The sequence below is a fragment of the Panthera leo genome, chromosome E3 (genome assembly GCF_018350215.1).
Source record: "Panthera leo isolate Ple1 chromosome E3, P.leo_Ple1_pat1.1, whole genome shotgun sequence".
Classification (NCBI taxonomy): Eukaryota; Metazoa; Chordata; class Mammalia; order Carnivora; family Felidae; genus Panthera; species Panthera leo.
In genome coordinates this window covers 22,323,512-22,349,559 of record NC_056694.1, presented here as the reverse complement: position 1 = coordinate 22,349,559, position 26,048 = coordinate 22,323,512, and the positions used below count along the sequence as shown (strand labels likewise).

Genomic DNA, 26,048 nt, shown 5'->3' with positions numbered 1-26,048 from the left:
GGGTTTGCTGCTGTCCTCGATTGTCTGCATTCTCTGATGCCACTTCTTCACTGGGTCCCGTTTTCTCTAACTTTGTATATAGGAATCACTCCTGCAGTGGTCACCAAGAGTAAAAACACGGGCGTACCTCAGAGAGGTTAGGGGTTCAGTTCCAGACCCCTGCAGGAAAGCAAATATTGCAATAAAGAGAGTCAAATGAAGTTTTGGGTTTCGCGGTGTATATAAAAGTTATGTTCACGCGATACTATAGTCTGCTAAGTGTACAACAACATGTCCGTAAAAACGATGACGTCCCTCAATAGAAGCTTTTGTTGCTAAAAGATGCCGCCCATCATCTGAGCTTTCAGTGAGTTGTAAGCACCGATCGCAAGGTTGCCATCACATAGGAATGAAAAACTTTGAAATACTGTGAGAATGGCCAACATGTGACCCAGAGACACAGAGTGAGCAAGTGCTGTTGGAAAAGTGGTGCTGATGGACTTGCTCGATGCCAGGTTGCCAAAACCTTCAATTCGTGAAAACACACGAAAAAACCCGTGGCCCACAATAGAGTGAAGAACAATAAAGTGAGGTGTGCCTGTAGTTATCAGGGCTGTGTGAGCACTGTCTCCCAGGGGCCAGGCTAAGTACTGACTTGGATTGGTTTTCACAGCACTTCTAGGCGACTCCCCCCATTTCACAGGACACTGAGGTGCAGAGGGTCGTGCTGAGGCAGACGCCGTTGGGGCGCATGGCCTTGCATTTCACTGCGTTCTGCCCTGACTCCGGCCTGGCAGCACCTGCATGTTTTTGCCTGAGGGCTCTCTCTGGCCCTCAGTGCATTCTGTCCACAGGTGTGCCGGGCTGAGGTGTGGGGGCTGGGGGATTTAATGCCCCCCCTCCCAGTCCAGGAGCAGCCCTCAGCCAGTGAGAGATGGGAGTTGGCTTGGGAATGCATCCTCCTTAGGCTTCCTTCTCCTCTCTGTCTTACTTCGCAACCGTCTACCAGTGTTCCTGAACTCGCCTCTCAAATGAACGATTCGTACTTCCGCCCGCGGCTTAGGACCTGCTTCTGGGAGATTCCCAAACAATCTCACCAAGATCCTCACTAGATCCAACAGCCTTTATGTCTTCATCCTCCCTGTGGCCTTTGACACTATTGATGGCTTGTCGTATCTCGAAAACTTCCCCTTTTTGGGTTCTGTGACACCTGGTGAGATCGTCTCTGCTCTCGTGGCTACTTTCCTTCCTCGTTCACTGGTTCTTCTCTTTTCTTTGGCCGCCCGATTTTAGGAACCTCCAGTGTCGCAGTATTTCAGTTGCAGATGATGGTTCTGCAACTCAAAAAATACATTACTTGGTCACTTAATTGGGAATCTCGGGTATGTGGACTGGCTTCAGGGATGGTGGGATCCAGGTATTCAGGTGGTGACCAACCGTCTGACTCTGCCCGCATCATGACTCTGCTTTCCTGTGTATTGTTTTATTCTCGGGCATGTTCTTCCCTGATGAGGCAGTGGTAACTGGCGGATCCAAATTTATTTTCCAGCAACTTCCATCAGCTGCATCAATGCAATGGGAATACCGCTTACCTGAGAGTCTCTGTAGGAATTTTCAGTATCGTTTTCATTGGCCTGTGTTGGATCGTGTATATATCCTTAAACCAGTCTCAGTGGCCAGGAGGATTCGGTATTCTCGTCGGCCAAGCTGGGTTACCTAATCACCCTGGGAGCCAAGATAGAGTTAGGTCTGTCTGAACCACAAGGACTGAGAGTGGGAACAGGTGGTTTCCCTAAGAAAAACCAGAGTGCTGTGACATGACGGGATGGATGCCGGCCCGGCAGAAACATCGGATGTCCGAGTGCCAAGTCTCTGGGCCCAGCACTCTGCTTTCCTCTGTCTCTGTGGATTACCTCCTATTTTTGCTCTTGCAGACTCTGAACTCCTCTCTCCAGTCCTGACTTCACTTCTGAGTTATAGCTTCAGTTTCCCCATCCTCTTAAGTTAGGCATTTCCATTTAGTGGTACCATTCAGACCTGAAATTCAACATGCCCCAAGCGTGGCCACCTCCCACCTGGTCCTTTTCCTGACGTCTCTGTTTTTAACCATGGGGCCACTTGGGTTTCCATCTCTTTGCCCTCCCAGACTGGTTTCCAGCCATATTATGCTTCTTCTGGTTCCTTGAATGTTTTACACACTCTCTCTGGGTTTTTGCATGTGCTTCTCCTATTCTGGAACCCCTCTGGCATGCTCTTTGATTGGTGAGTCCCCCTTCCCACCCCCCGCCCCCTGCTTTGGACCTTAGATGCTGCTGCTTCTTTTTTTTTTTTTTTTTTAACTTTTTTTTTTTTAATTTGAGAAACAGAGCATGAGCTGGGGAGGGGCAGAGAGAGAGAGAGGGAGACACAGAATCTGAAGCAGGCTCCAGGCTCTGAGCTGTCAGCGCAGAGCCCAAGGCAGGGCTTGAACCCATGAACCGTGAGATCATAACCTGAGCTGAAGTTGGACACTTCACCAACTGAGCCACCCAGGCACCCCTGGACCTTAGCTTCTAAGGGACTTCTATCCTGATTACCCTTCTCTGTCAAGTCTGGGTTAGATTTGTTTCCTCGTGCTCCACGACCACTTTGCTTCTGACCCAGACTTTTAACCGACCTGTTCTGTTGTCTGTCTTTCGACTCAGAGCAGGGCCCCCTGTCTGTCTTGTCTGCCATTACATCTTTAGCAGTCCGGACTTGTAATTATGAGCTTGTGCTAGTGTCTGACAGCCAGGGCTTGAATCCATTCTGGCCCCCTTCTGAGCTGTGAGAACGTGGGCATGTTCCTTCAGCTCTCACCACACCTCAGTTTTCTCATCTCTCAAATGGAGATAACGAAAATCCGCCACTCACTGAGTGGCCGAGAGGAGTATGTGGTGATCTCGCAGAAGTGCTCAGCCTGGTCCCTGATGTGCGGTAAGCATTGAATGAGTGCTAACTATGATTATTTCTGCTTACTAGGAATATTACTGTACCTTATCCAGTGTCCAGCACATATAAAATTTTATGTTTATTTACTTCTGAGAGAGAGAGAGAGAGAGAGAGAGAGAGCGCCAGAGTACAAGTGGGGGAGGGGCAGAGAGAGGGGGAGACACAGAATCTGAAGCAGGCTCTAGGCTCCGAGCTGTCAGCACAGAGCCTGACACAGGGCTTGAACTCACAAACCAAGAGATCATGACCTGAGCCAAAGTCAGACACTTAACTGACTGAACCACCCAGGTGCCCCTAATTTATTATTAAAATTTTTCTTAATGTTTATTTATTTTTGAGAGAGAGAGCATGAGCAGAGGAAGGGCAGAGAGAGAGGGAGACAGAATCCGAAGCAGGCTCCAGGCTCCAGGCTCCGAGCTGTCAGCACAGAGCCCAGTGCAGGGCTTGAACTCACGAACTGTGAGATCATGACCTGAGCTGAAGTCGGATGCTTAACCGACTGAGCCACCCAGGCGCCCCTAGTGTCCAGCACATATAAATTCTCAGCCAATGATAGGTCTTATTATTGGTCCAGAACAGAACCCGGAAGCATAGTGGGGTTCACTGGATAGTTGAAACTTGCATTTTAGAAATTTGAAGAACAAAACGAAAAGAGTCTTTGACGCTTCCTTTGCTGCACATCAGTTAGGAGTAGCAAGCTCATTATTTCCCTCGAGGTGGGGAGGGCAGTTTCCGTTGGGGGCTGGAGGCCATCCCCATTGTGGAGGGAGGTGGTCTTGTCTGATGTCGCTGGGGGGCCCGGTTAGGTGGAGAGTCGCAGGCACTTGTTTGCCTGTTTGATCTAAGGGGGGTGGCTGTGCCTCTCCTGGGGAAGAACCTCATTAAGGTTAGCGAGGGGTGTGTTTCCGAGGAGTTCCAAGGGCTGCCTGGGGCTGCCACACAAGGTGTTCCCGTTTTCTCATTTTGTCTCAAGTAGATGTTGGTGCTGTCTACATGATGTTCCTCCTTCTTGCTGGCTGCGGGAATGGGTCCTCCTCGGGCCCTGCCCTTGGCTTGAGCCCTTCTCTTCAAACGCTGCCCAGACATCATCCTCGCCATCAGCAAGAGCGGCACCTTCTCTCTGGCTTATCAAACATCTACTGGTGACAGTGCGCTAGCACTTTGCCTGCTTCAGGGCTGCTTTGAGGATGAAAGGAGTTACCGGGCACCTGGATCCGTACTGTGAGCCTGTGGCGGCCACGAGCCGCCTGTGGTTCCTTCCACTGAAATCTTAAAGTTAAATAAAATGAAGAAATTCAGGTTCTCGGCGACACCAGTCACATTTCAAGTGGGCGATGCAATGATTCCGTCCTTGCCCCACCTGCTCCTGGATGGTGCCGGTCTCCATCAGAGTCGCACGCCGTGGCTCGCGGATCCGCTGACTAGATTGCAAACAGAATTGTATGGAAACACAGCCGAGCCTGTTTGTTTCTGTGTGTGTCATCTGTGGCTGCTTTTGCGCTCCCAGGACAGAATGGAGTCGTGGCAACAGCTACCGTGTGGTCTTGCAGAGCCTGAAATAATCACTCCTTTATCCTTGAAGGAAACGTTTGCCGACCTCTGGTCTAGAACATTGCCTGACACTGGATGCTGTTAAGTAGATGATTTCTATTTTTTATTTATATAAAAATAACGTAACTTTACTTCTCTAAATAGCCTTTCCAAGTAGGTCTCGTTCCCTCCATCCCGGATGAGAAACTGGGACGGGGATTTTATACCAGAACCTCCAGGAGGTCAAGACCTCCTCAGTCTTGTATGTCATTTACTCTGCTGTCTGGGGCAGCGCCTGGCCCACAGTAGATATTCCGTACATGGGTGGTGTGCAAGGAATGGGTAAATAAATAAATTCCTGACTTTCTGAGCAGAAAGAAAAATCCGATCAGCTCCATCGTACCGATGAGGAAACAGAGGCCCTTCAGAGGGACGTTGCCTGGGCAGGAGGTGGCACAGCTGGTGTGAGCGTAGAGCTTGATCTTAGGCTGAGGCAGTCTGCGTGTTTTCTAAACCTTCTGTTCCACCCCTCCGCCCTCTCTGGAAGCTGCCGACATGCAGAGAGGGTACCTCCCCTGTCCCCGCTGCAGCCAGACATTTGTTTATCGCGCCCTTCCCCCCTTGTCCAGCCGCTAACTTCAGCTGCTGTGTGGCACCCTTGGGCTTGACGCTCCCTTTCTGATGCCATGTCACCACGAAGCTCTGCTGCTCTACTGCTGAGGCTCTTGGGTCCAAGTAGGTCGGCCAAGCTTGAACGATCTCTCTTGGCCACTGCAGCCCCAGCATCCGAGTTGACACCATCTGCGATTTGATATGCCTGTCTCAGCAAAACAAAGAGGACCAGAGGGTATCTTTAGCCACGAAGCCAGAGGCTGAGGGGAACTGTGTTTTTTGAAGCACCTTCTCAGATGGCTTCTCCCGGAAGTGTCTGCTTGAAGCGGCTTCCCGCTGAATCACGTTGAACATGCGTTCAATGAATCTGGTCTATCACTGCTCATAGCCATCACGTCACAGGATCCCATCTCTTTGCACTGGGAGTCGTTTCTTTGGGGCTGTGAAGACTAGAGCCACTGGGTCTTTCATGGCCTGGCTTTATCATCACGTGTTTATTTTGCACGTGCTGTGGGGCTGGGCCGCCGGGTTTTGAGTCTTCCTGCCTTCTCCTACCTGCTGCTACATAATCTTGGATGAGTTCATTCACCTTCCCCTGCCTCACTTCCTCTTCTGCATAGAAAGGACAACAATGAGACCTACCATATGGCTGTTGGGAGGATTAAAAGAACCGACCCGTGCAAAACATTCAGAATGGCGCTTGGCTCACGGTACCTGCTCCAAAAGGGATGATGATGGTGGTGCTGGTGGTGGTGGTGATGATTCCCTGTTCTGGATCTTTCATTTCCAAGGAGCAGGGGCTATGTATTGCCTGCCTTTAAATCTCTCACTAAGAGTTGGGGGTCTGCAGAGGCCTGGAAAGGCAATTAACAAGGGACTTAAACCCAGTAGGGATTGCTGGTAAAGTGGAGAAGAAAGTTTGCCTTTTACTCATGAGTCAATTACTCATTCACTCACAACGTGTTCGTTGAGTATCTTGCGTGTGCCAGACATGGTTCTGGGCATGAGGATACAGCAGCAAATGAACCAGACAAATCCCCTGCCCCCTTGGACTTCACATTTTACTGAACTCGGGTCCATCGGCCTTGTCACCGTGGGAGAATATGGACCCATTGGTGCTATAACTTCTAATTTGGGGAAACGAAAGCCAGCAACTTGGATTTTTAAAAATTGTAAGCTCTCCTATCTTACACGTATTGGCAGTGGTTTCATATCGTTTTATGAAGCACAGCACAGAGGGAGCCCAGGAGCCTGAGGGCCACCAGTTTGCAGCCCCTGCTGTGAGACATGCCTGCAAATGGCTCTGGGGCGAGAGGTGCCTCTGCTCTGCAAACCGGCAGCTGTCTGACTTCATTCAAGGTCAGTGGCGCAGAGTGCCTCCTTCCTCTCTCACGTGCGGAGATTCTTGTGGTCTTTTCTGCCCGCAGCGCAGATGATGCTGCTATGCTGCAGACTGTGGGCAACGGGTCCGAACACTTCTTCTCTCATCCTTCCTTTGGACAGCAGGTGTAGCTGGGTTCCCAGCCCCCAAAGAGCAGACAACAAGGGAGACAGAAGCAGCTTCCTGGTTATCGCCTGCGGGAGGCATAGGATGGTGGCCCAGATGCGGAGAAAATGCGCTGGGTCGGGGAAGAAGCCCTTGAAGCCAAGGAATTGATGCGGAGAAAATGCGTTGGGTCGGGGAAGAAGCCTTTGAAGCCAAGGAATTAATTATCTTTGTTGCCTGACTCTTTTTTAAAAGTGGAGAATAGATCTAAAAGCCTGTGTGGGAAGGACTGGGAATAGGACTGAGGTGCAAAGAACTTTAGGGTGCAGTCAGGAACAATTTCTAGCAGCAGGAGGTTTCTGGAGAGTGAGTGGTGAGGTTCCCGGGAAAACGTGAGAAATAGTCATGGAGCTACTTTTTGTTTGCACAGTGTTTGCTTTTACGTGTGGTTACCTGTAAGTGGGGCATGTGCCCTCTGGTTTGCCTCAGTCCCCACCACTCCCTATTGTACTTTATCTACATTCTTGACTCATTTATGCTACTGGCCCTGCCTTCAGAGGATTTAGGACTAGTCCCCCCTACTCTGAGGAAAGCTGCACGGCAGAGTGCTGGAGACAGTGGGCTCTGGGCTCAAACCCATCTGTCTGATCTGCCTTTTACTAGTGGTGTAACTCTGGGCAAGTTGCTCTCTCTGTGATTATACCTGCAGGATCCTAGCAGCAAACAGAAATCACTTGGGTGGCTTGAGTGAAGAAAACTTGATGGGATTATTTAACATCTCTCAGGAGGAAGAAGCAAGTGGAGGAAATAGTCTGGGGTCTATAGAGCTGAGGATGAAGGGACCACCAGCAGGTATGGTTGGTCTGGAGGGATGCGACTGCTTCCCACATGGCAGAATCAAGGCAAGGAGGAAAGGGAAGAAATACCCCAGCCTCTCTCCTCTCCAGTCACCTGTCGGTCTCACCCATTGGCTGAGCCCAGTTGGAAACCCAGAGGCAAGGGGAATTGGGTTGATTCTGCAGGGGTCAGCCTCCCAGGGCTCAGAACACAGCAGTCAGGCGAAGAATGGATGTGGAGGGAAGATGAGGGGAAACCAGCACACTGATCCTCAGTTTCCTTATCTTGAAAGTGGAAGCGGGGCGCCGGGGTGGCTCCATCGGTTAAGTGTCCGACTTCGGCTCAGGTCACCATCTCGCGGTTTGTGAGTTGGAGCCCCGCGTTGGGCTCTGTGCTGACAGCTCAGAGCCTGGAGCCTGTTTCAGATTCTGTGTCTCCCTCTCTCTCTGCCCCTTCCCCACTCACTCTCTGTCTCTGTCTGTCTCTCTCTCAAAAATAAATAAACATTTTTTTAAAAAAAGCAAGTGGAGGAATTAATATGGCAGCCTGCCTCAAATGGTCATTGGGAGGGTGAAAGTACTCCCTCAGGGACATGCCTAGTAGATAGTAAGTGCTCAATAAAGCTGAGGCTCGGTGTGGGTCTCAAGCTGTTCCTAGGGAATAAGGGTCCAGAGAAGAGGGTTCTTCACCCTCCTTTCCCTGCAGTGGTGGCCTGGAATGAGTGCTTTGTTTCGAGGAGTATGAGCTGGAGGTATAGTGGGTAAGAACAAAGACTCTGGAGTCTGAGAGCCTGGGTTCTAGTCTGACTGTCACTTACTGACAGGTTACTTAGCTTCTCATGCCTCGCTTTCCTCATCTGTAAAATGGGACTATTAGTAGTTCCTACATCATTGACCTGTGGGGATTAAATGAGTTTATCTATGTAAAGAGCTTAGAACAGTGCCTGGCACATAGTAGGCATTTTATCAATATTGTTAGTTATTGTTGTTGCCATCTTTCTCCTCCTCCTCCCCTCCTCCATCATCATCATCATCATCATCATCATCATCATCATCACTTATTACCATGGTGAGTTGGTTAACTCCAAGCATAACTGACCTGTTGTCAGTAGAAAATTCCCCACTGGATGGAGTCCACCCCACCCTTCCTCTCTGGAGCCCCATTGATCATACCATTATCTTCTCGTCCTCCCACAGATATGATATTTCAGGGAGTGATTGATAGGTGTGTGTGTGTGTACGTGGGGAAGGGTGGGCTTGTGCCTGACTCTGGGGACACGGTGCTTTGTTATGCAGAATAGCTTGCCTGTCATCCCACTACGGTCCCCTTCCTTGAAAAGTTCCAGGCTATTTTTGAAGCCCTCATGGCTCACATGTTCCTTTCTGCATCATGTCAATGCCAGTACAGAAAAATTGGAACCTTTTGGCAGAGTATAAAGCAAAAGAGATTTCAAAGTGCATGGAGGGTGAGTGTAGCTCAAATGACAGGGTATTAAGACGTGACAAGAATACTGAGTTTTGAGACTGCAGGCAGCTTGTGTGTTTGTATTTGGACCTTGTTGGATTTCTTGGGAAATCAGTAGAGTGTCAAATGTTAGTGTCATCTCTAAGGAGGCACCAAAGGGTAGAGGCACCTCTCAGCCCTTCACGTTTATATGTTCTAGAAGGATGGTGGGAATGGAGAGGGTGGCTGCCCCAAGTCCTGGGCTCTGGGGCGCGGGGTTCTGCAGATACGAATGCCTGGTGATGGAAGGAAGCACGTCGTTGCTGGATGTCTGGGAGCTTTGAAACTGTGCTGCTGACAGTAAGCCACAGACTGGCACCAAAACACATGCGTGTGAAAATGTGGATCTACAAGGTAAAGGCACCAAACCCACCCCGTTTGCACATTATTTACCCTTCCTCTCCTTTCCCCAAGGGCGAAGTATGACTTTGGAGACGGGAAGACCTGAGGTCAAATCCCTCCTCTGCCTCTTACTGGCTCTTTCATCTTTAGGATGCAGGGAATCTTTCTGAGGTATCGTTTCCTCCTTTGAAAGGATTGTGGCAACCCTTGCAAGGTTAGAGACCGCGGTGGTGCAGGACCCCTGGGTCTCAAAAAAGTGTTTGCCGAACCGCTCTGTTGTGTTAAATTCTCCCAGTGGTCCGAGGGGAGGACAGACAGACCTTTTCACAGAGGAGTTGACGAGGCACAGAGTGGCTTGTCCACAGCACAGCGTGGGTAAGCGATGGAGCCTTTGGGAGGCAATATGGAGTAGTGCTTGGGGCGTCACCAACCTCTGGAGCCCTGAGAGCAGGTTTTTTACGCCTCTGTGAGTCTCCGTTTTTCTCAAATGCAAAATGAGGGATAATCATAGACTTGCTTTCTCTGGTTCTTTTGAGGTTTACCTGAGATAGTGCTATAAACACAGCATGTGCTTGGAGTATATAGTAAGCACTCAATAAAGTTATTGCTATTGTTACTAGCAGTAATAGGGATAAGCAGTAGTAGTTATTGTTGTAGCTGTAGTTATTATTGTCATAGTGATAGAATCGTTCCATCTTCCAAGACTCGCGTTGGTTTGTGAGTGTTGACATCTCAGAGGACTGCAAATCTAATCTTTGTTCTTTTTCTCTCCTTCTCAGGGGATGGACAGTGTCTAGTGATTCTTTGATGCTTTTTCTAGGACCACCACCCTCTGCCCTTTTCTGCCCTGCCCTGTGTCGTGGGATGGACTTCTGTGCCCTGCATCTCCCGGGCTCTTTTGCTGGCTGACTTTTGCCTCGGTTAGGCCAGTGGGAGGTGGCGAGCAGAGACTAGAGGGCAGGAGGGGGGAGATCTCGAGGTACTTTACGCCCCCTCCAGCCCTGCACGCCTCCCCTCTGTCTCTGGCCTCCTTCTGCAGCGACTGCTCCTGACCAGCGTCCCCTGTTCCTTGGTTCCAGCTCTTACTTGGCTGTTGTTGGTACCGTTTCATGACATGTGGTGTGACAGTATCCCACAGTTGTTCGTGTCTTTAATTGAACATCCAGGGTGAATTCCATTTCCTACTGAGACCGCCGACAGACCAATAAATATATAGAAAAACAACAATGCATTGGATTGTTTCCATTCTAAAAAATCAAGCAGTACAACAGTTTTGGAAAGAAGCGGCAGTTTCTTACAAAGTTAAACACAGAGTTCCCATAAGACACAGTAGCCCCCTGCCTGGGTATTTACCAAGATAAATTATGTGTCCACACAAAGATGTATAAATGAACGTTCGTAGCAGTTTTATTCATGATAGCTAGAAACTGGGGGGGGGGGGGGGGGGGCGGGGAGAAAAATCCCCAAACATCGGTTAACAGATGAACGGATAAGGAAACATTGGAAGGACTGTGTAACGAAATACTACTCAGCAGTAAGAATGAACTGGCTACTGACACTGATAAGTGTGCTATATTAATTGTTAATAATCAAAACGTTACTCTGAGTGAGTGAAGGCAGACACAAAATAGTCCATACTGTATGATCCCATTAATCTGTAGTAAGAGAAAGCTGCTGAGTGGGTGCTGGGGGCGGGAGGCGGGGCGAGGGTGCTAACTGCAAAAGGGCACGGGAGGGCTTCTGCCGCGGTGCAAACATTCTGTGTCCTGATTGTGGTGGTAGTTACGTAGGTTTGACTCACCTGTCACAACTCATCAAACTGTGCATCTAGAATGGTCTATCTTCTTTCTTTTTGTATTTTTATTTTAGAGAGAGAGAGTGAGAGTGGGGGAGAGGGGCAGAGGGGCAGAGGGGGAGAGAGAGAGAGAGAGAGAGAGAGAGAGAGAGAGAGAGAGAGACTCCCAAGAAGGGTCCACCCTCAGCACAGAGCCCACTGTGGGGCTTGATCCCATGACCCTGGGATCATGACCAGAGCCGAAATCAAGAGTCAGTCGCTCAACTGACTGAGCCACCCAGGTGCCCAAAAGGGTCTATTTTCTTGTATTAAGTGATACTTCATGAAGTTGATCAAAATTCATATTTGCTTTATTATTTTAGAATACTTAGGGAAATACAGGATTATAAAAGGAAGAACAAACCCCCAAAATCCTTACAACCAGAGATCGCCACCGTCAACATTTCATGTTTCCTTTCAGGTTTTTTTTTTTTTTTTTTTTCCTGTTTTTCTGTGTGTAAGTGTTCCACCCTTAACTGTCTTATTCGAATAATAAAGAAAGCAAGTGGAAAGTCTCCATCGTGAGGACGTTTTTGCTATGACTTTATTGGGCCTCAGAGCACTGGCGATGATAGTGAGAAGGTTTTGTCCTGTATATCCAAATATATTGAGAGGAAATGAAAATGTTTAGTCTGGTGAAGGGACATACCGGGGAAACAGGTGTGTGTGTGTGGCGGTGGGGGGGGGGGGTGGGGTGGTCCTGGTCATTGGCTTCCTGAAAGAACAGGAGGAGGAGGAGGAGTCAGGGAAAGGAGGAAGGGGCTGCAGAGGGTGGGGTCAGGGAGTTATTGGGGGGGCCACATCTGTGCAGTCTTTAGAACTTTATGATAGAGTTGTCCACGGGGCAGGGGCAGGGAGTTAGAGGGGCCTATACCTGTGCCATCTGTAGAACTTCCTGATAGGAGAGTTGTCCACAGGGCAGGGGCAGGGAGTTACAGGGGCCTACACCTGTGCCATCTGTAGAACTTCCTGATAGGAGAGTTGTCTATAGGTGGTAGAGAGCTTCTTGCTCTGTAAGTGTGCAGTGAAAGCTTGGTGACCATCTCTTGGGGATGTTGTAGGAAGGATGCTTGCATCAGGATGGGGTGAGATCAGATGCCTTTGAAGTGGCTAGGGTTGTTTGGTGCTTTGTAAGCAACACAAACGGACTCTAGTTCTCTTTACAGAATCCGTTGAGAGCATATGGGGTACCCCATTCATGCAGTACCGGGCCTTAGAAAGTATGGGGATCCGAGTAGCTCTTGGATCTAGGTGGCAGGAACTGATAGGCAGCCTTTGCAGGGTGACACTACGATTCAAGAATCAAATTCCCAGGAGAAAGACCGGGATTGATCCTGGGTCACATTGCCAACCCCTTGGCAGAGGGAGAGCTGCAGCCTTGATCGACTGTGCACAGTGGAGATGGGCCGGCCTCCCAAAGGACAATCAACATGTCAGTCACCAGAAGAAGGGGCAGTGGACGCTCGACCGGAACGGCAAAACCAACAGATACCCCCTGCTGAATGTCCATAGCTCTGTCTTTGATTTGGTGATTTTTGCAAATATTCACACAGCAGGCCTCCCTCCTTGCTGAGTTTGTAAGCCAGAGAATTAAGCTTTCTCTGTTTGCTTTTTAGAGTGACTGAGATTGATGTGATTTATTTCTCTGGGCTTCAAGCCACTCAGCTCCAGAGGCACAGTTTGGTGGATGTGACTCATTGTCGTGTCCAGAAAGGCCTCGGTGTTGTGGATCTCTGGTCCCTCCTTCAGGAGCAAGGATAGGAGCTGGGAGTAGGCAGATGGTATAAATCACAGTTGCATCCATGAGAGTGAGTCGCATGTGCCCACCCTAGGGGCACACTTACTGAAAAGAAGCTCAAGTAACAGGTGTCTGTGGATAAAGACTTGTCAGTTGTTATATCTTCTGGTGCTTTCTCTTACGGAGCAAACTCCTAGGTGTATTTTTCTTCATTGAGGGCTGCAGTATTTACAGGAATTAAGGGAAGAGTGAGGCACTGTATCCTACCTTTTCTTGATTCACCCACATAGACCGATCCAATTGAGTGTTCTTAACACCAGACTCCTAATTAAAATAGAAAAGAGGTTTATTTACAGGAATACATGAAGCACAGGAGAAAATAGGAGACCTCACTGGCCATTCTTCAACTTCTCACCTTTCGGTTTATTAGTCCGAAGTCCTTTGGTCTCAAGAAACAAAAACCCAATTCAAGTTGGTTTAGGCAAAGAGGGATTTTTATTTTTTTATTTTTTTAACGTTTATTTATTTTTGAGACAGAGAAAGAGCATGAACAGGGTTAGCAGAGAGAGAGGGAGACACAGAATCTGAAACGGGCTCCAGGTTCTGAGCCATCAGCACAGAGCCCGACGTGGGGCTTGAACTCACAGACCGCGAGATCGCGAGATCGTGACCTGAGCCGAAGTCAGACACTTAACCGACTGAGCCACCCAGGCGCCCCCAAAGAGGGATTTTTAACTTGTCTCGAAAAGTCGAGGGGTGGGGATTCAGGCCTGGCTGGATCCAGGCGCTCCTACGCGGTCATCAGATATCCCTTAGCTCTGCTTTTCTCTTTGTTGGCTTCACCGTCAGAACAGTGTTTTTCTTTGTGGTAATGAAGATGACACATGCAGACTGATTCCCTACGAGCTTAGCAGCACCGCTGGAAAGGATGGCCTCTTTCCTAACAATGCCAGCCCAAGCGCTGAAACTGATTCTCATTGGGTAGCTTGAGTCACATGCCCATCCCTGAATCCACACTGTGGCCTGGGTCCTACCTCCACAACCCCGGGGAGCCAGAGGGGGAGGGCCCCCTGAGCCAGCTCACAGGAACTAGGGGGTCAGAGAGGGACCGTTTGCCAAAGGGGAAACACGAAGGATGGATGCTGGTTAGGCCAGACAAGAGATGCCCACCACGCTTGGTTCTGGGACCAAGTCTTCTGATCTGAATGCGTCTAGGGCTAGATCCGCCTGGTGAATGAGGGGATGTTGATATTTTCACTCAGGCCGTGGCATTATGTCCTGCTGGCCCCACTTTCGGAGTCTGATCAAAAGAGGGAGGCCAAGGGGTCAAGAACAGTCTCCAAGTGTTATCCAAACAAGCAGGATGTTCCCAGCAGCTGTCCCGCCTGGGGGCCTGCCTCCCTAGGGTTGGTATGGCAGAAGGTGGTGGTGGGGGGTGGTTTTCTCCTCACGGCTTTATTTACTTCTGAGGCCTATTATTTACCTCTTGTTGGCTCTGCTGCTTTTTCTTGCTTAGTTAAATAAATTTGGTAACATTATAAACGAAAACATTCCTTTCCTGCAATTGCTGACCACTGCAAGGTTATTGCTTTTGCTTTTGTGTGGTTCCCGCCCCACTGCTTGGCTGTTGATAAACAAATGAAGTTTGCTTCTTCCTTAATCCTCCTCGGAGCTTTGGGAAGTCCTTATGAGATTGGGTAGTAAATGGTCGCCCACCCATGTGATGGAGTAAGATGCAGTTGTGGAACTAGAATGGGGTCGTTCTTTGCATATTGAGATGGAATGGGCCCCCAGATGTCTTCGTTTGGGAAAAAGCATGAGTGGATTCTGCAGATTAGCAATGCTTTTCAACATGTGACTCTTCTGGGGAGCTTTTTAAGTGTACCTGTCCTCAGCCTCTCCCCCCACACCCCTTACTACTCCCCAATTAATTAGACTCTCTGGAGGTGGGACCTGAGCACTGATCTGTTTCCAGAACCTCAGGCCACTCAGTGTACAGCCAGGGCTGAGAACCGTGGTTTAGAATTGTATCATATGGGGAAAACCAAAGGGCCATAGATTAAAAATACCAAAAAGGAGATCCAGAATGTCTCGCTCCATTTATGGGTGTAGACTCATGTGCTCACACACACGCAGAGAATATTTCTAGAAGGACGCACAAGGAACTGGAGAGACCAGTTCCCTCTGATAATGGAGTAAAGTAGTGATTCTCGACCGTATGCTCATCTGCAGTGTTTGAATTTGAAACCATAAGCTGGCATACTGTTTCAAAAGGAAATCTGACTGCACACAGGACTGGGAGGCGGCCCTCTGAGCTCCCGCGGCTTGACTGTTGGGGCCAGCCGCCTATGGATCCGTACGAACTGCCCCACTGCTCCTGGCCGCAGCTGCTTGCCTCTTGACTCAGCCATGGTGAGCGATGTCTGAATGTGAGAATGACCAAAGAGCCCATTCATTCATTCATCCATTCGTTGTTGATGCATTCATTCATATTTTTACTAAGAATTAGACGGGAGGCAGGCACACTCCAGGCACATTAATCTGGTCTCATTCTCATAATCCTGTATGAAGTAGGTGGTCTTATTCCTATTCTGTGGTTGAGGATATTTTAGTTCAGAGATAATATGTAACCATCGTGAGTCAGGATGACCCACAAAAGTGGAGCTCGTAAACTGGAGAGACTCGATGTCTTTGGGGGGGGTCGTGCAGAACTTTAAAAAAAATCCTATCTGGCCGTGCTGGGCTGGTGACTCCAGGGCTGCTGTTGGATGGAGTGTCTCTGGGATGGGTATGCGTTCTCCACTTCAGTTCAGCCACCTTCCTCTGCTGGATTGCACCGGCTTGCTTCACTTAGTCACAAGGGCTAGTCTCAGTAGGCATTTGAGTTTGTAACCCCTGCTTTAAAGTAAGTAGGATGAGCCACCCATTGTCCGTGGGGCTCCTGAGTTGAATTATCATGTGGCATGTGTCATTTCTATTCCAATCTGGCTTTCAGTATGCCGGCGGGAGCTCCTCTGCCTTCAGTTTCCTTTGTGGATTGCATATGATGGTCTGCTGGCATGGATATGTTTGTGGAACAAATTTGCCCAGTAGGGGGTGAGGAAAATGCGTTATGGAAAGGGAGAGTCATCTAGCCTGGGCAGGAGTGTTGAGGCACAGGAGTCAGAAGAGACAAGACTAAAGTTACACTGTGGTTATACTGTCAATGGATGCCAAGCTACAGAATTCGAACTTTGTTCTTAGGCCAGTGCTGTCCAATAAGACTTTCTATGATGAGTGTCCAATATGGTAGTTTCTAGATTAAGCAATTGCAATAGTTGAGTGTCCAATATGGTAGTTTCTAGCCACTTAAGATTAAACACTTGCAATAGTGTGGTTAGTGTGAATGTGAAACTGAATTTTATTTATTGTATTTACCTAGTTTAAAAAAAATTTTTTAACGTTTATTTATTATTGAGAGACAGAGAGGCACAGAGTGTGAGCAGGGGAGGGGTAGAGAGAGGGGGAGACACAGAATCCGAAGCAGGCTCCGGGCTCTGAGCTGTCAGCACAGAGCCCAACACAGGGCTCGAACTCACAAACTGTGAGATCATGACCTGAGCCGAAGTCAGTCGCCCAACCAACTGGGCCACCCAGGCGCCCCTTATTTACCTAGTTTTTAAATAAGTTTTTAAAACTTTATTTATTTTGAGAGAGAATGTGTGCGAGAGAGTGCAAGTGGGGGGAGGGGCAGAGAGAACGAGAGAGAGAGAGAGAGAGAGAGAGAAAGAAAGAGAGAGAGAATCCCAAGCAGGCTCCGCACTGTCAGCACAGAGTCTGATGTGGGGCTTGATCTCATGAACCGTGAGATCCTGACCTGAGCTGAAATCCAGAGTCGGACGCTTAACCGACTGAGCCACCCAGGTGCCCCTGAGGACCTCAATCTTAAGTTTTACCTGATGAATTTAAATAAGCATGGCCCCATGTGGCTAGTGGCTGCCATTGGTCACTGCAGCTTTAGGCAGTAGGCAGCTAGTGAGTGTGTCAGAGCAGGGAAAGGATATAAAGAGTGAGTTTTCAGAGCATGAATTTTTAAAGAGTGTGTAGGCTGCATGGGGTGGAGGGGAGTAGGTAGGAATCTTATTGACAATACTTAGTATCTGTTTGGCACTTACTGTGTCCATACACTGTGCCAAGATTAATTCATAAGCCTAATAACAACTCTGTCAGAAAAGTACTATTATTGTTTCTGTTTTATAGACTGGGAACCAGAGACACAGCAAGGTCAATGGACTTATTCAAGGTCACAGAGCTAATAAATAGTGGCACCTGCTGTAGAATCCAGGCAGCTAGGCTGCAGAGCTTGTCCCACGAACCCCTGTAACCTGGAAGGAAGTAAAATCAACCTTCCTTGAGAGCTTGCTTCGTGCCCTCCTGCTGCACATTTGTACATGACATCTCATTTAGAAATCATGGCTGTTGTGTGACATTGGTGGCCGCAGCTCCTTTGCAGTTCTGGAAGACCTTGGCTCGTAGGGATGCGATATCAAGGTGGACTCGTCCATTTCTGGGGGAGACCAGGCTTCGTGGCAAGATTGCGTGTCTGAGTTGCTGGGGGCAGTTAGGGTGGAATCAGTGGGGAATGTACAAGAGGATATGGTATAAAAGATGTTGCGAAGGAAGATTCAGTAAGATTTAGCAACTGACTGGATGGCGGGGGTGAGGAAAGCAGGGGAGGATTTCTTCTGGAACAGTGAGATAGATGACAAACACAAAAGCAGTGACACCGTGTTAGTTGAGTGTGGGCTTTAGAGGAAGACAAACCTGGTTGCTGGTGCAAGAAGTGCCACTGACTAGCTGGACGCCCTTGGACACGTCGTTTCTCTCTAAGCATTAGCACCTCTGTCAACACAATGCAGGTCAAAACGTCTTCCTCACAGGGCCGTGATGAGGCTCGGGTGAAATCACGGATGTGAAATCCCTCTGTGAACTCAAGTAGTGTGACCGTGTGGGTCAGTCTTCTGAATGCCAGGGGGCCAGGCGTTGGGTGCAAACCGTGCCTTTGATTGTGGAGATGGTTTGGGAAAACATACGGGGGAGCCCTGCCTCATCTTGGACACTAGGCAGAGTTTCATGCCTGTGATTTGGCTTTGACCCGGGAGGAAAAAGGGGTCCTCCCCAGCCGTTGCAAAGCAAGATACGAGGACTGCTGGTTCCAACTCCAGTGTCCCTGTCCATCCAGCACTTTGTGTGTGTTGTCTCGTTTAAGCTTCAAAACAGGCTTCTGAGAGTAGATACTCTTATTGTTCCCATTTTGGGGACAAGAAACTGAGGCCCAGAGAGGTGTAGTGGTTGGAGTAATGGCTTCAGCGTATAGGTGGTAAATGAGGGTTCAAACCGAGGTCCAGCAGAGCCCAGAGTAACTCTTGGCAGAAGACAGGATTTTCTCTCTTGCAAGCCAGCTGTTTGGAAGCTGAGACAGGTGCGGGCTGAGGAAAGAGCTGAGGGCCCTTCTCTTCCTTCTCCCTCCACAGACACCTGCAATTAGCACTGGAATTTCTGTCTCGGGCAGATGTCGCAGGATTCGGGGACAGAGATTACTTCCAGGGATGTCAGTTTGCCACTAGAGATCTCAGTGAGAATGAGGTAGAAGGGGAGAATCAACTCCGAAAGGAAAAAATGAAATGTTGATAACTTGATTCAGACCCCTTTGGATGCAATGAATACATTATAGTGGTTAGAATTGGGAATTTAGGGGTGGGGTGCAGTGTGAAATGAAGTCAGGATCCCAGTGTGTTCTTGGGACAGATGCTCCAGAGAAGTGCCCTGGGCTTTTGACCAAGGTCTTCTGCTTCTGGGATCAACCAGTAGCTGGGATATTGTTTTCCTATCGTTGCTGTAGCAAGTTACTGCAAACATAATGGCTTATTACAACACAGATTCATAATCTTACAGTTCTGGAGGTTAGGAGTCTGAAATGGGTCTTATGGGGCTAAAATCCAGGTGTCAGCAGGGCTGAGTTCCTTCTGGACGCTCCAGGGGCAATCTGTTCCATGCCTTTTCTATCTGCTGGAGGCCACCCACATTCCTTGGCTCGTGTTCCTTTCCAGCAGTGACATCACTCCAAACTCCGCTTCTGCTGTCACATCTCCCCCTCTGACTCTGACCCTCCTGCCCCCAGCTGGTAAGGACCCTTGCGATTACATTGGTCCCACCAGTATAGTCCAAAATAATTCGCCATCTCAAGATCCTTAATTTAATCACATCTGCAAAGTCTGTTTTTCCACCAAAGGTAACATTCACAAGTTCCACAGATTAGGACATGGACGTTTTTGGTGAGGGTTGGAGGAAGGCATTATTCTACCTACAAAGCTGGCCTGTGACCTTCACGATCTTACATGTGAAAAGGGAGGGGTGGAGGTGGATAGAGCTGGGACCTTTCAACTCATTCTCTACTAGAGCTGAGTCCTAATTTTCCCTTTTAGGTCATGCATGCATTCTTCCACCTGACCCTTGGACAGTTTCATTGCTTACCTGACCCCCAGGCATTTGAGTTTGAGACTCCATTGTATAGTCCTAATGAAGCATGGCTACAGGCTGGATTCTGAGGGCTGAGGGCTGTGGACTGCGGGCTTTTAACTTCTGCAGAGCAAGGAGCTATTGAATAAACCATGAAGGATCTAGGAATTCTTGGCTCTTACCAAGTACCTGTTTGAAAGCAGGACCTGGTGTGTGTTTCACAGCTCAGTAAATGTTGTCTCTTTTTAAAGAAAAACTGATTTTACCGTGAATTTGCCAAACAGAAATGAGGGGGTGTTTATTTGTATCACAAAAGGATTTAGTTTGTTTCTTTAAATAGCCAGCCTTACTACTTTTCTTTATAGTGTTTTAGTTAATGGGGAATTTGATTTACACAACTTCCAGAAACGCATTGTGTAAAGGAGGTACTTGTACCAGAAGCTCATCGATGTTCCAGTATGTTCCCAGCTTCTCCGTGGAGTAGGCTGGAGTGTAGTCAAGTCACTTGGCGCATTGATTCTAGCTTGGTGGCAATGGGTTATTTCTGTGGTCAGTTGGAAGGCTCCCTTGAAGAGACCTTGACAATGGCTGCTGTACATCTATCCCTGTTCTTGGTGGTGGACTGTGGAAGGCCTGCCAGAGCTCCGTGTTACCAAGAGGTTGGTTGGTTGGGCTTTCTTTTTCTTCTGTGGCTGATGGTAATTCGTTCTTTTCTTCGTTGATTCACAAAATACTGGTTTACCAAGTATCACTTATGTACCAGGAATTGGAGCAGACACTAGGAAAGTAGAGATGAATCCTGCCCCCTGCCCCCTTAAAGAGACTAAGGATGAATAAGATCTTAACTGACATTTTAGATGTTTTGAAGAAAGAGTCTAGACCACAGTGGCTACTTGTAAATGGCGGTGGTGGGGAAGAACTTCTCTAAACAGTTCTGGGTTGAAATTAGAACCGAAAGAGACCACTTAGTAACTTAAAAATGGCAACTCAGTATAAAACATACAATGCCACCAAAGCTGTACTTGAAAGGGAAGTTTTAGCTTTAAAATCTTTAATTAAAAAAAATTTAGTGTTTATTTATTGAGATAGAGACAGACAGAGCATGAACAGGGGAGGGGCAGAGAGAGAGGGAGACACAGAATCTGAAGCAGGCTTCAGGCTCTGAGCTGTCAACACAGGGCCTGATGTGGGGCTTGAACTCTCAGATCGTGAGGTCATGACCTGAGCTGAAGTCAGACACTTAATTGACTGAGTCACTCAGGTGCCCCTAATTTTTTTTTTAAGTTTATCTAGTTATTATTTCTGAGAGAAAGAGAGAGAGAGAGAGAGCGAGCGCACAAGCAGGGGAGGAGAAGAGAGAGGGGGAGGGGATGCGGAATCTGAAACAGCATCCAGGCTCTGAGCTGTCAGCACAGAGCCTGATGTGGGGCTCCACCCCACAAACTGCGAGATAATGACCTGATCCGAAGTTGGATGCTCAACCAACTGAGCCTCCCAGGCACCCAAAAATCTTGAATTTTTAATGAAGAAGAATGGGAATAAATTAACTGAGCTGTTCATTCAAGAAGCTTGAGAAAGAACTATAAATAATAGCAGCAGACATTTGATGAATACTCCTAATATCCTCGGCACAGTTCTGAGCATGTATTAACTGACTTAATTCTGACAACACCCTTGTGATATGGTTGCTGTATTATCACCGTCATTTTCTAGAGAAGAAACTGAGGCCTAGGGAGATAAGATAATGTGCCTAGGATCCACACCTCGCCACCTGACTCCAGAATTCATCCTCCTAACTAGGAAGTAATGCAATAACAAATATGGATAAGTAGTACAATTAAAATAAGCAGGGCAATAAAAATAAAAGTAGCAATGAATAACATAGAAAAAAAGCAGTTGAATTGAGAAACATATCCATGATTTGCATCTCTAATGGTAGAAAAATAAAATAGACAATGAATGGGACAAATCTCTGGAAAAAATAAAAAGAGAAACTAACTAAAAATACAATGTGAAGAAAGAATGAGAAGGTGCATATTATCATCCCAGATGAGCAGACACAGTGGACATACACTGAGGAGAACACTATGGACAGTTCCCAAGGGAAGTATAAATTCTAAGAATTAGTTTGAGAAGAAAGTGAGGGAGAGGTAAAGCTGGTAAAAGTTCAGAATGGGCAGGGCTGTCTGTTTTCATCCCCTTTTTTCCACGTTGTTCTGAAAGTTGCAGACGTTGAAATATGAGAAGGAGGGGGAAAGATAAGGAAAGAAAAGAGGTGTATCAGAGAGGAAAAAAAATATTATTAATGGGTCTAATATGTTTCTTTTTCTAGAAACCTCAAAGAAAGCAACTGAAACCCAGAAAAAACTATTAAGAGTTTAAAAAAATGCTTACAAAATAAATATATTGTTTCTCTATTTGTAAACCATCACCAGTTGGAAAATAAAATGGAAAAAAATGTCCAAATCACAATTGCGTAAAAAAAGGTTCCCTCGACTCATACTAAATGAGAAATGTGTAGGACCTGTGGAGAAAATTGAAGACTTCATTAAATGACACAAAGTCAGATTTTAACAAGGGGACACCCTATTCCTGATAGAAAGACTCATTGTTTGTAGAAGTGTCAGCTCTCTTGACACTTTTCTAAATTTGAGACAATTTCAAACAAAGTTCCAGTGAATATTTCTTTGCGGGGGGTGGTTGACTAAATACAATTCCAATAAGAATTCCATTGGTATTTTTAAAAGCTTGGTAAACTGATTCTAAAGTTCACTTGGAAGAATAAACACGCAGTGATTGCCAAGAAAATGTTGGATGTAAGGATAATGAGAGAGGACTTGCCCTGCCGAGATGTAACATATTATAAAGCTACTATCATTAAAACTCACACTGCTGTGCTCTAAGACATACCAGTGGAAGAGAACAGAAGGTCCAGAGACAGACCCCAGTGTATAGGAAGGGATGGATTATTCAATGAAACACATTGGGACAACTGATCACCTATTTGGACAAAAAAAAAAAAAAAAAAAAAAAGGCAAAGTAGATTCCCATGCACATCAGGTGCCAAGAAATTACAGACGGATTAAAGAATTTGAAGTGCAAGTCATTCTATACAGGAGTAAAAAAAGAAAAGAATATAATATTTATATGAAATTTGGGCGTGTGGGAGGGCCTTTTCAAGTGTAGTTGGATTGAGTTTTCTTTGTCCAGTTTTTTCTTTCAGTAGTCTGAAAATTATACGTAATATTTCTATTCTTGTTCTTAATTGTTAGCACATATATTCAAGCTTACGGTGTCTTACATGTGTCTTCTCAGTATCCATAACCTCTTGAGGAATAAGACAAGACTCTTTGCACATCTCAGTGTTACAGCCCTTCTCCCACCCCCATTTCTTATGACTTAGATTCTTCCTCCTCCTCACTCCCTTTGTGTGTGTGTGTGTGTGTGTGTGTGTGTGTGTGTGTGTGTGTGTTTTAAAGATTAAAAAAAAACTAATCTCTACACCCAATGTGGGCTTGAACTTTAACAACCCTGAGTCAAGAGTGGTATGCTTTACCAACTGAGTGGGCCAGGTGCCCCTCCCTCTTTGTTTTTGTTCTTTCTTTCACTACTGTTTCTTATGCCTCTTTTCATTCATTTTTTGGTGGGGTTATTGTTTTGTGGGGTGTATATACTCTAGTACTCCTTTTGTGGGAAGTAAATTTTCTAGGTCCCTGTATTTGGAAATGTCTTTATTTTGTACCTTCATTTGAATGCCATTTTGGCTTCGTATGAGGTTTTCAGTTGAAATGAATTTTCCTAAGCCTTTGAAGATACTGCTCTATCATATTCACGAATTCAGAATTGCAGATGAGAAATCGGATGTCAAAATTATTTTGGTTCCTTTTTTGGTAGTCTTCTCCCTCCTCTCTTCCTGCCCCTGCTGGACATGTTGGAATGATCCCAGATACTGTCACTCTCAGTCTTTTCTTCCTTTATACATACTGATGCTTGCTTGCTTGTTTCTTCCAAATTAATGACTCAAATTCTTCTTAATCTTTAGGGAATTTTCTTTTTCTATTTTCTTTGATTGCACCTTTACCAGTCTCTCTGTTCTCTCTTGAACATCCATTTAGATGGATATTAAAATGTTTGGATCTATCCTCCATGTTTGTATCATTTCTTCTATGCCATCCCACACCTTTTGTTGAATTCTGGGGCAGTCCCTCAATTTAGACTTCCAGTTTGCTAAATTCCTCTTTAGCCGTGTCCATTCAGCTATCACCCCAACCCCTGAGTTTACAATTCTGGCAATAATATTTTTCATTCCCTGACCTGTGTTTTTCTTTGACTCTTGGTTTTGTTTCAAAATGGAAATAGGCTTATTTCCCTTGATTATATAACTAATATTTACTCATTGTAAACACTGTGAACAATATAGAAAAATGTAAGGTTGAAAGTGGACGTAATTGGTGTTCTGTGGAAAGGAGGTGTATGCAAAATGACCTCCAAAGGCTGAAGGAGTCACAGGACCAAAGGGGGAAAAAAAAAGCCAAATCCAGCTTGGTAAGAAATGATTCAGCAAGGGGACTTACAGACAGAAGCAGGTCTTGGGTGGATGCAAGATGAGTAGATCTCCACAGCCCCAACTTCCACAAGCCCTGCTTTCATAGCCCCAGAGGCTGGGGAGTATGTGTTCGTAGACCACTTGGGAGAGACACTCAAGCAGGGTTGTGTGTCATAGTCCTATCTCCAGAGCACATCAAGAACATTATGTTCCAACCGTGTCCTTGAGGGTGTGGTTGGACCAAACAGAAAGAATGAGGCTGGGGGCTGTGCTCAAGAAGGCTTCAAGGTCACAGAGCCGTCATCATGGCAAATTTGTCCAGATGTCATAAGTCTGGCTCCTGCAACTGGCAATCCTACTGCCCAGAGATAACCATCCCTGGCTTCTGTTGACCATTGTTCATATATTTCTCTTGGCATTCATAGACATATAGGCCCAGAGCGGGACACACACACACACACACACACACACACACACACACACACACACTGTTTAACACAAACGTCTTTATACAAAGTATATATGACTCATAAAATACAGTAACTATTAAAACAGAAAAGGGAGTAAGCAAAGGAGAAAGAAATTGCCTCCTTTGGACCTCTTCTTGGTTCCCAACCACGAGGATTTAAAATTTTTGCATTGTGGAAAATACCAAACATACCTGAAAGTAGACGGCTTCAGGCGCCTGGGTGGCTCAGTCGGTTGGGCGTCCGACTTCGGCTCAGGTCATGATCTCGCGGTTTGTGAGTTCGAGCCCTGCGTCGGGCTCTGTGCTGATAGCTCACAGCCTGGAGCCTGCTTCGGATTCTGTGTCTCTCTCTCTCTGCCCCTCCCTTGTTCATGCTCTGTCTCTCTCTGTCTCAAAAATAAATAAAACATTTAAAAAAAATTAAAGTAGACTGCTTAGTATAATGAATCCTCATGTGTCCATCATTCAGGTTCAAATAATGATTAGTCATGACTAATTGTTTTCCCCATCTATAACCCTTCCCTTTCTATCTCCTTCCTGTCATGCTTAATTATTTTAATTAAATCATTTTATCCATAGAGATTTCAGGATGTAGGCTCAAAGATGAGGATTCTTTAACAAAAAAATAACCACATCAAAAATTTTTTAATACCCTATCCATAGCAGTAATTCCCTCTTATCATCACAAAGTGAATGTATCCATTTTCCTGATTATTTCATTATTGTCCAGACTAGTAACTTCTTTAAACTGGTTTCTAAACAGGGTCCACATATTGCATTTAGTTGATAGGTTTCTTAAATCTTTTTGAATATATAAGTTGCTTCTCCACCCTACTCTTTACTTCTTGCAGTTTTCTTTTCTTTTGGAACAGTTTTAATTTTTTTTTTTCTAATGCTTATTTATTTTTGAGAGAGAGACAGAGTGCAAGCAGGGGAGGGGCAGAGAGAGAGGAAGACACAGAATCCGAAGCAGGTGCAACAGTTTTAAATATACAGAAAACCTGCTAAGAAAGTGCGGAGAGTTCTGGGGCGCTTGGGTGGCTCAGTTGGTTGAATGTCCAACTCTTGATTTCCGCTCAGATCGCGATCCCAGGGTCATGAGACTGAGCCCCGTGTTGGGCTCCGTGCTGAGTGGAGCCTGCTTAAGATTGTCTCTCTTTCTCCCTCTGTCCCTCTCCCCTGCTTGCACGCTCTCTCTCTAAAATAAAAAATAAAAAAATTAAGAAAGTACAGAGAGTTCCCATATGCTTCCTCAACCCTGTCCCCCCTCAGTTTCTCTATTATCAACATCTTGCAAATGAGATCAGTCAGAGAAAGGTAAATACAGTATAATCTCACTTAGATGTGGAATCTTAAAAACAACAACAAAAAAAACCAACTTCGTAGACACAGAGAACAATTTGGTTGGTGCCAGAGGCAGGGGATGGAGGTGGTCAAAAGAACTAAGTTCAGGGCATGTCATGTACTGTGTGGTGATTACAGTTAATAGCACTATATTGTATATTTGAAAGTTACTGGGAGAGAAATCTTAAAAGATCTTATCACAAGAAAAAATTGGTAACAATGTGGGGTGATGGATGTCAACTAGGCATTTGGGTGATTACTTTGCAATATATACAAACATCGAATCGTTATTTTGTACACTGAAATTAATAATAATGTTACATGTCACTTATATCTCAATTAAAATAACAAAAGGCCTTA

The 26,048-nt window shown here is 46.5% G+C and overlaps 1 protein-coding gene across 8 annotated transcripts in view; it reads left to right on the top strand.

Annotated features, from left to right (window-relative positions):
- The window catches only part of PRKCB (protein kinase C beta), a 331,318-nt gene that overhangs the window by 107,309 nt on the left and 197,961 nt on the right, over positions 1-26,048 (top strand). For 2 of the 8 annotated variants that reach the window (XM_042922007.1, XM_042922014.1), the window contains exon 1: positions 4,107-4,580. The exons of 3 other annotated variants lie outside the window; for them this stretch is intronic. In XM_042922007.1, coding sequence (XP_042777941.1) covers positions 4,235-4,580 — 346 coding nt within the window. In that variant the 5' untranslated portion in view covers positions 4,107-4,234. Of the gene's footprint in view, positions 1-4,104; positions 4,581-4,626; positions 6,451-26,048 lie in introns of those variants that run through there. 3 more of the 8 variants (XM_042922016.1, XM_042922008.1, XM_042922013.1) reach the window with 3 other exon arrangements.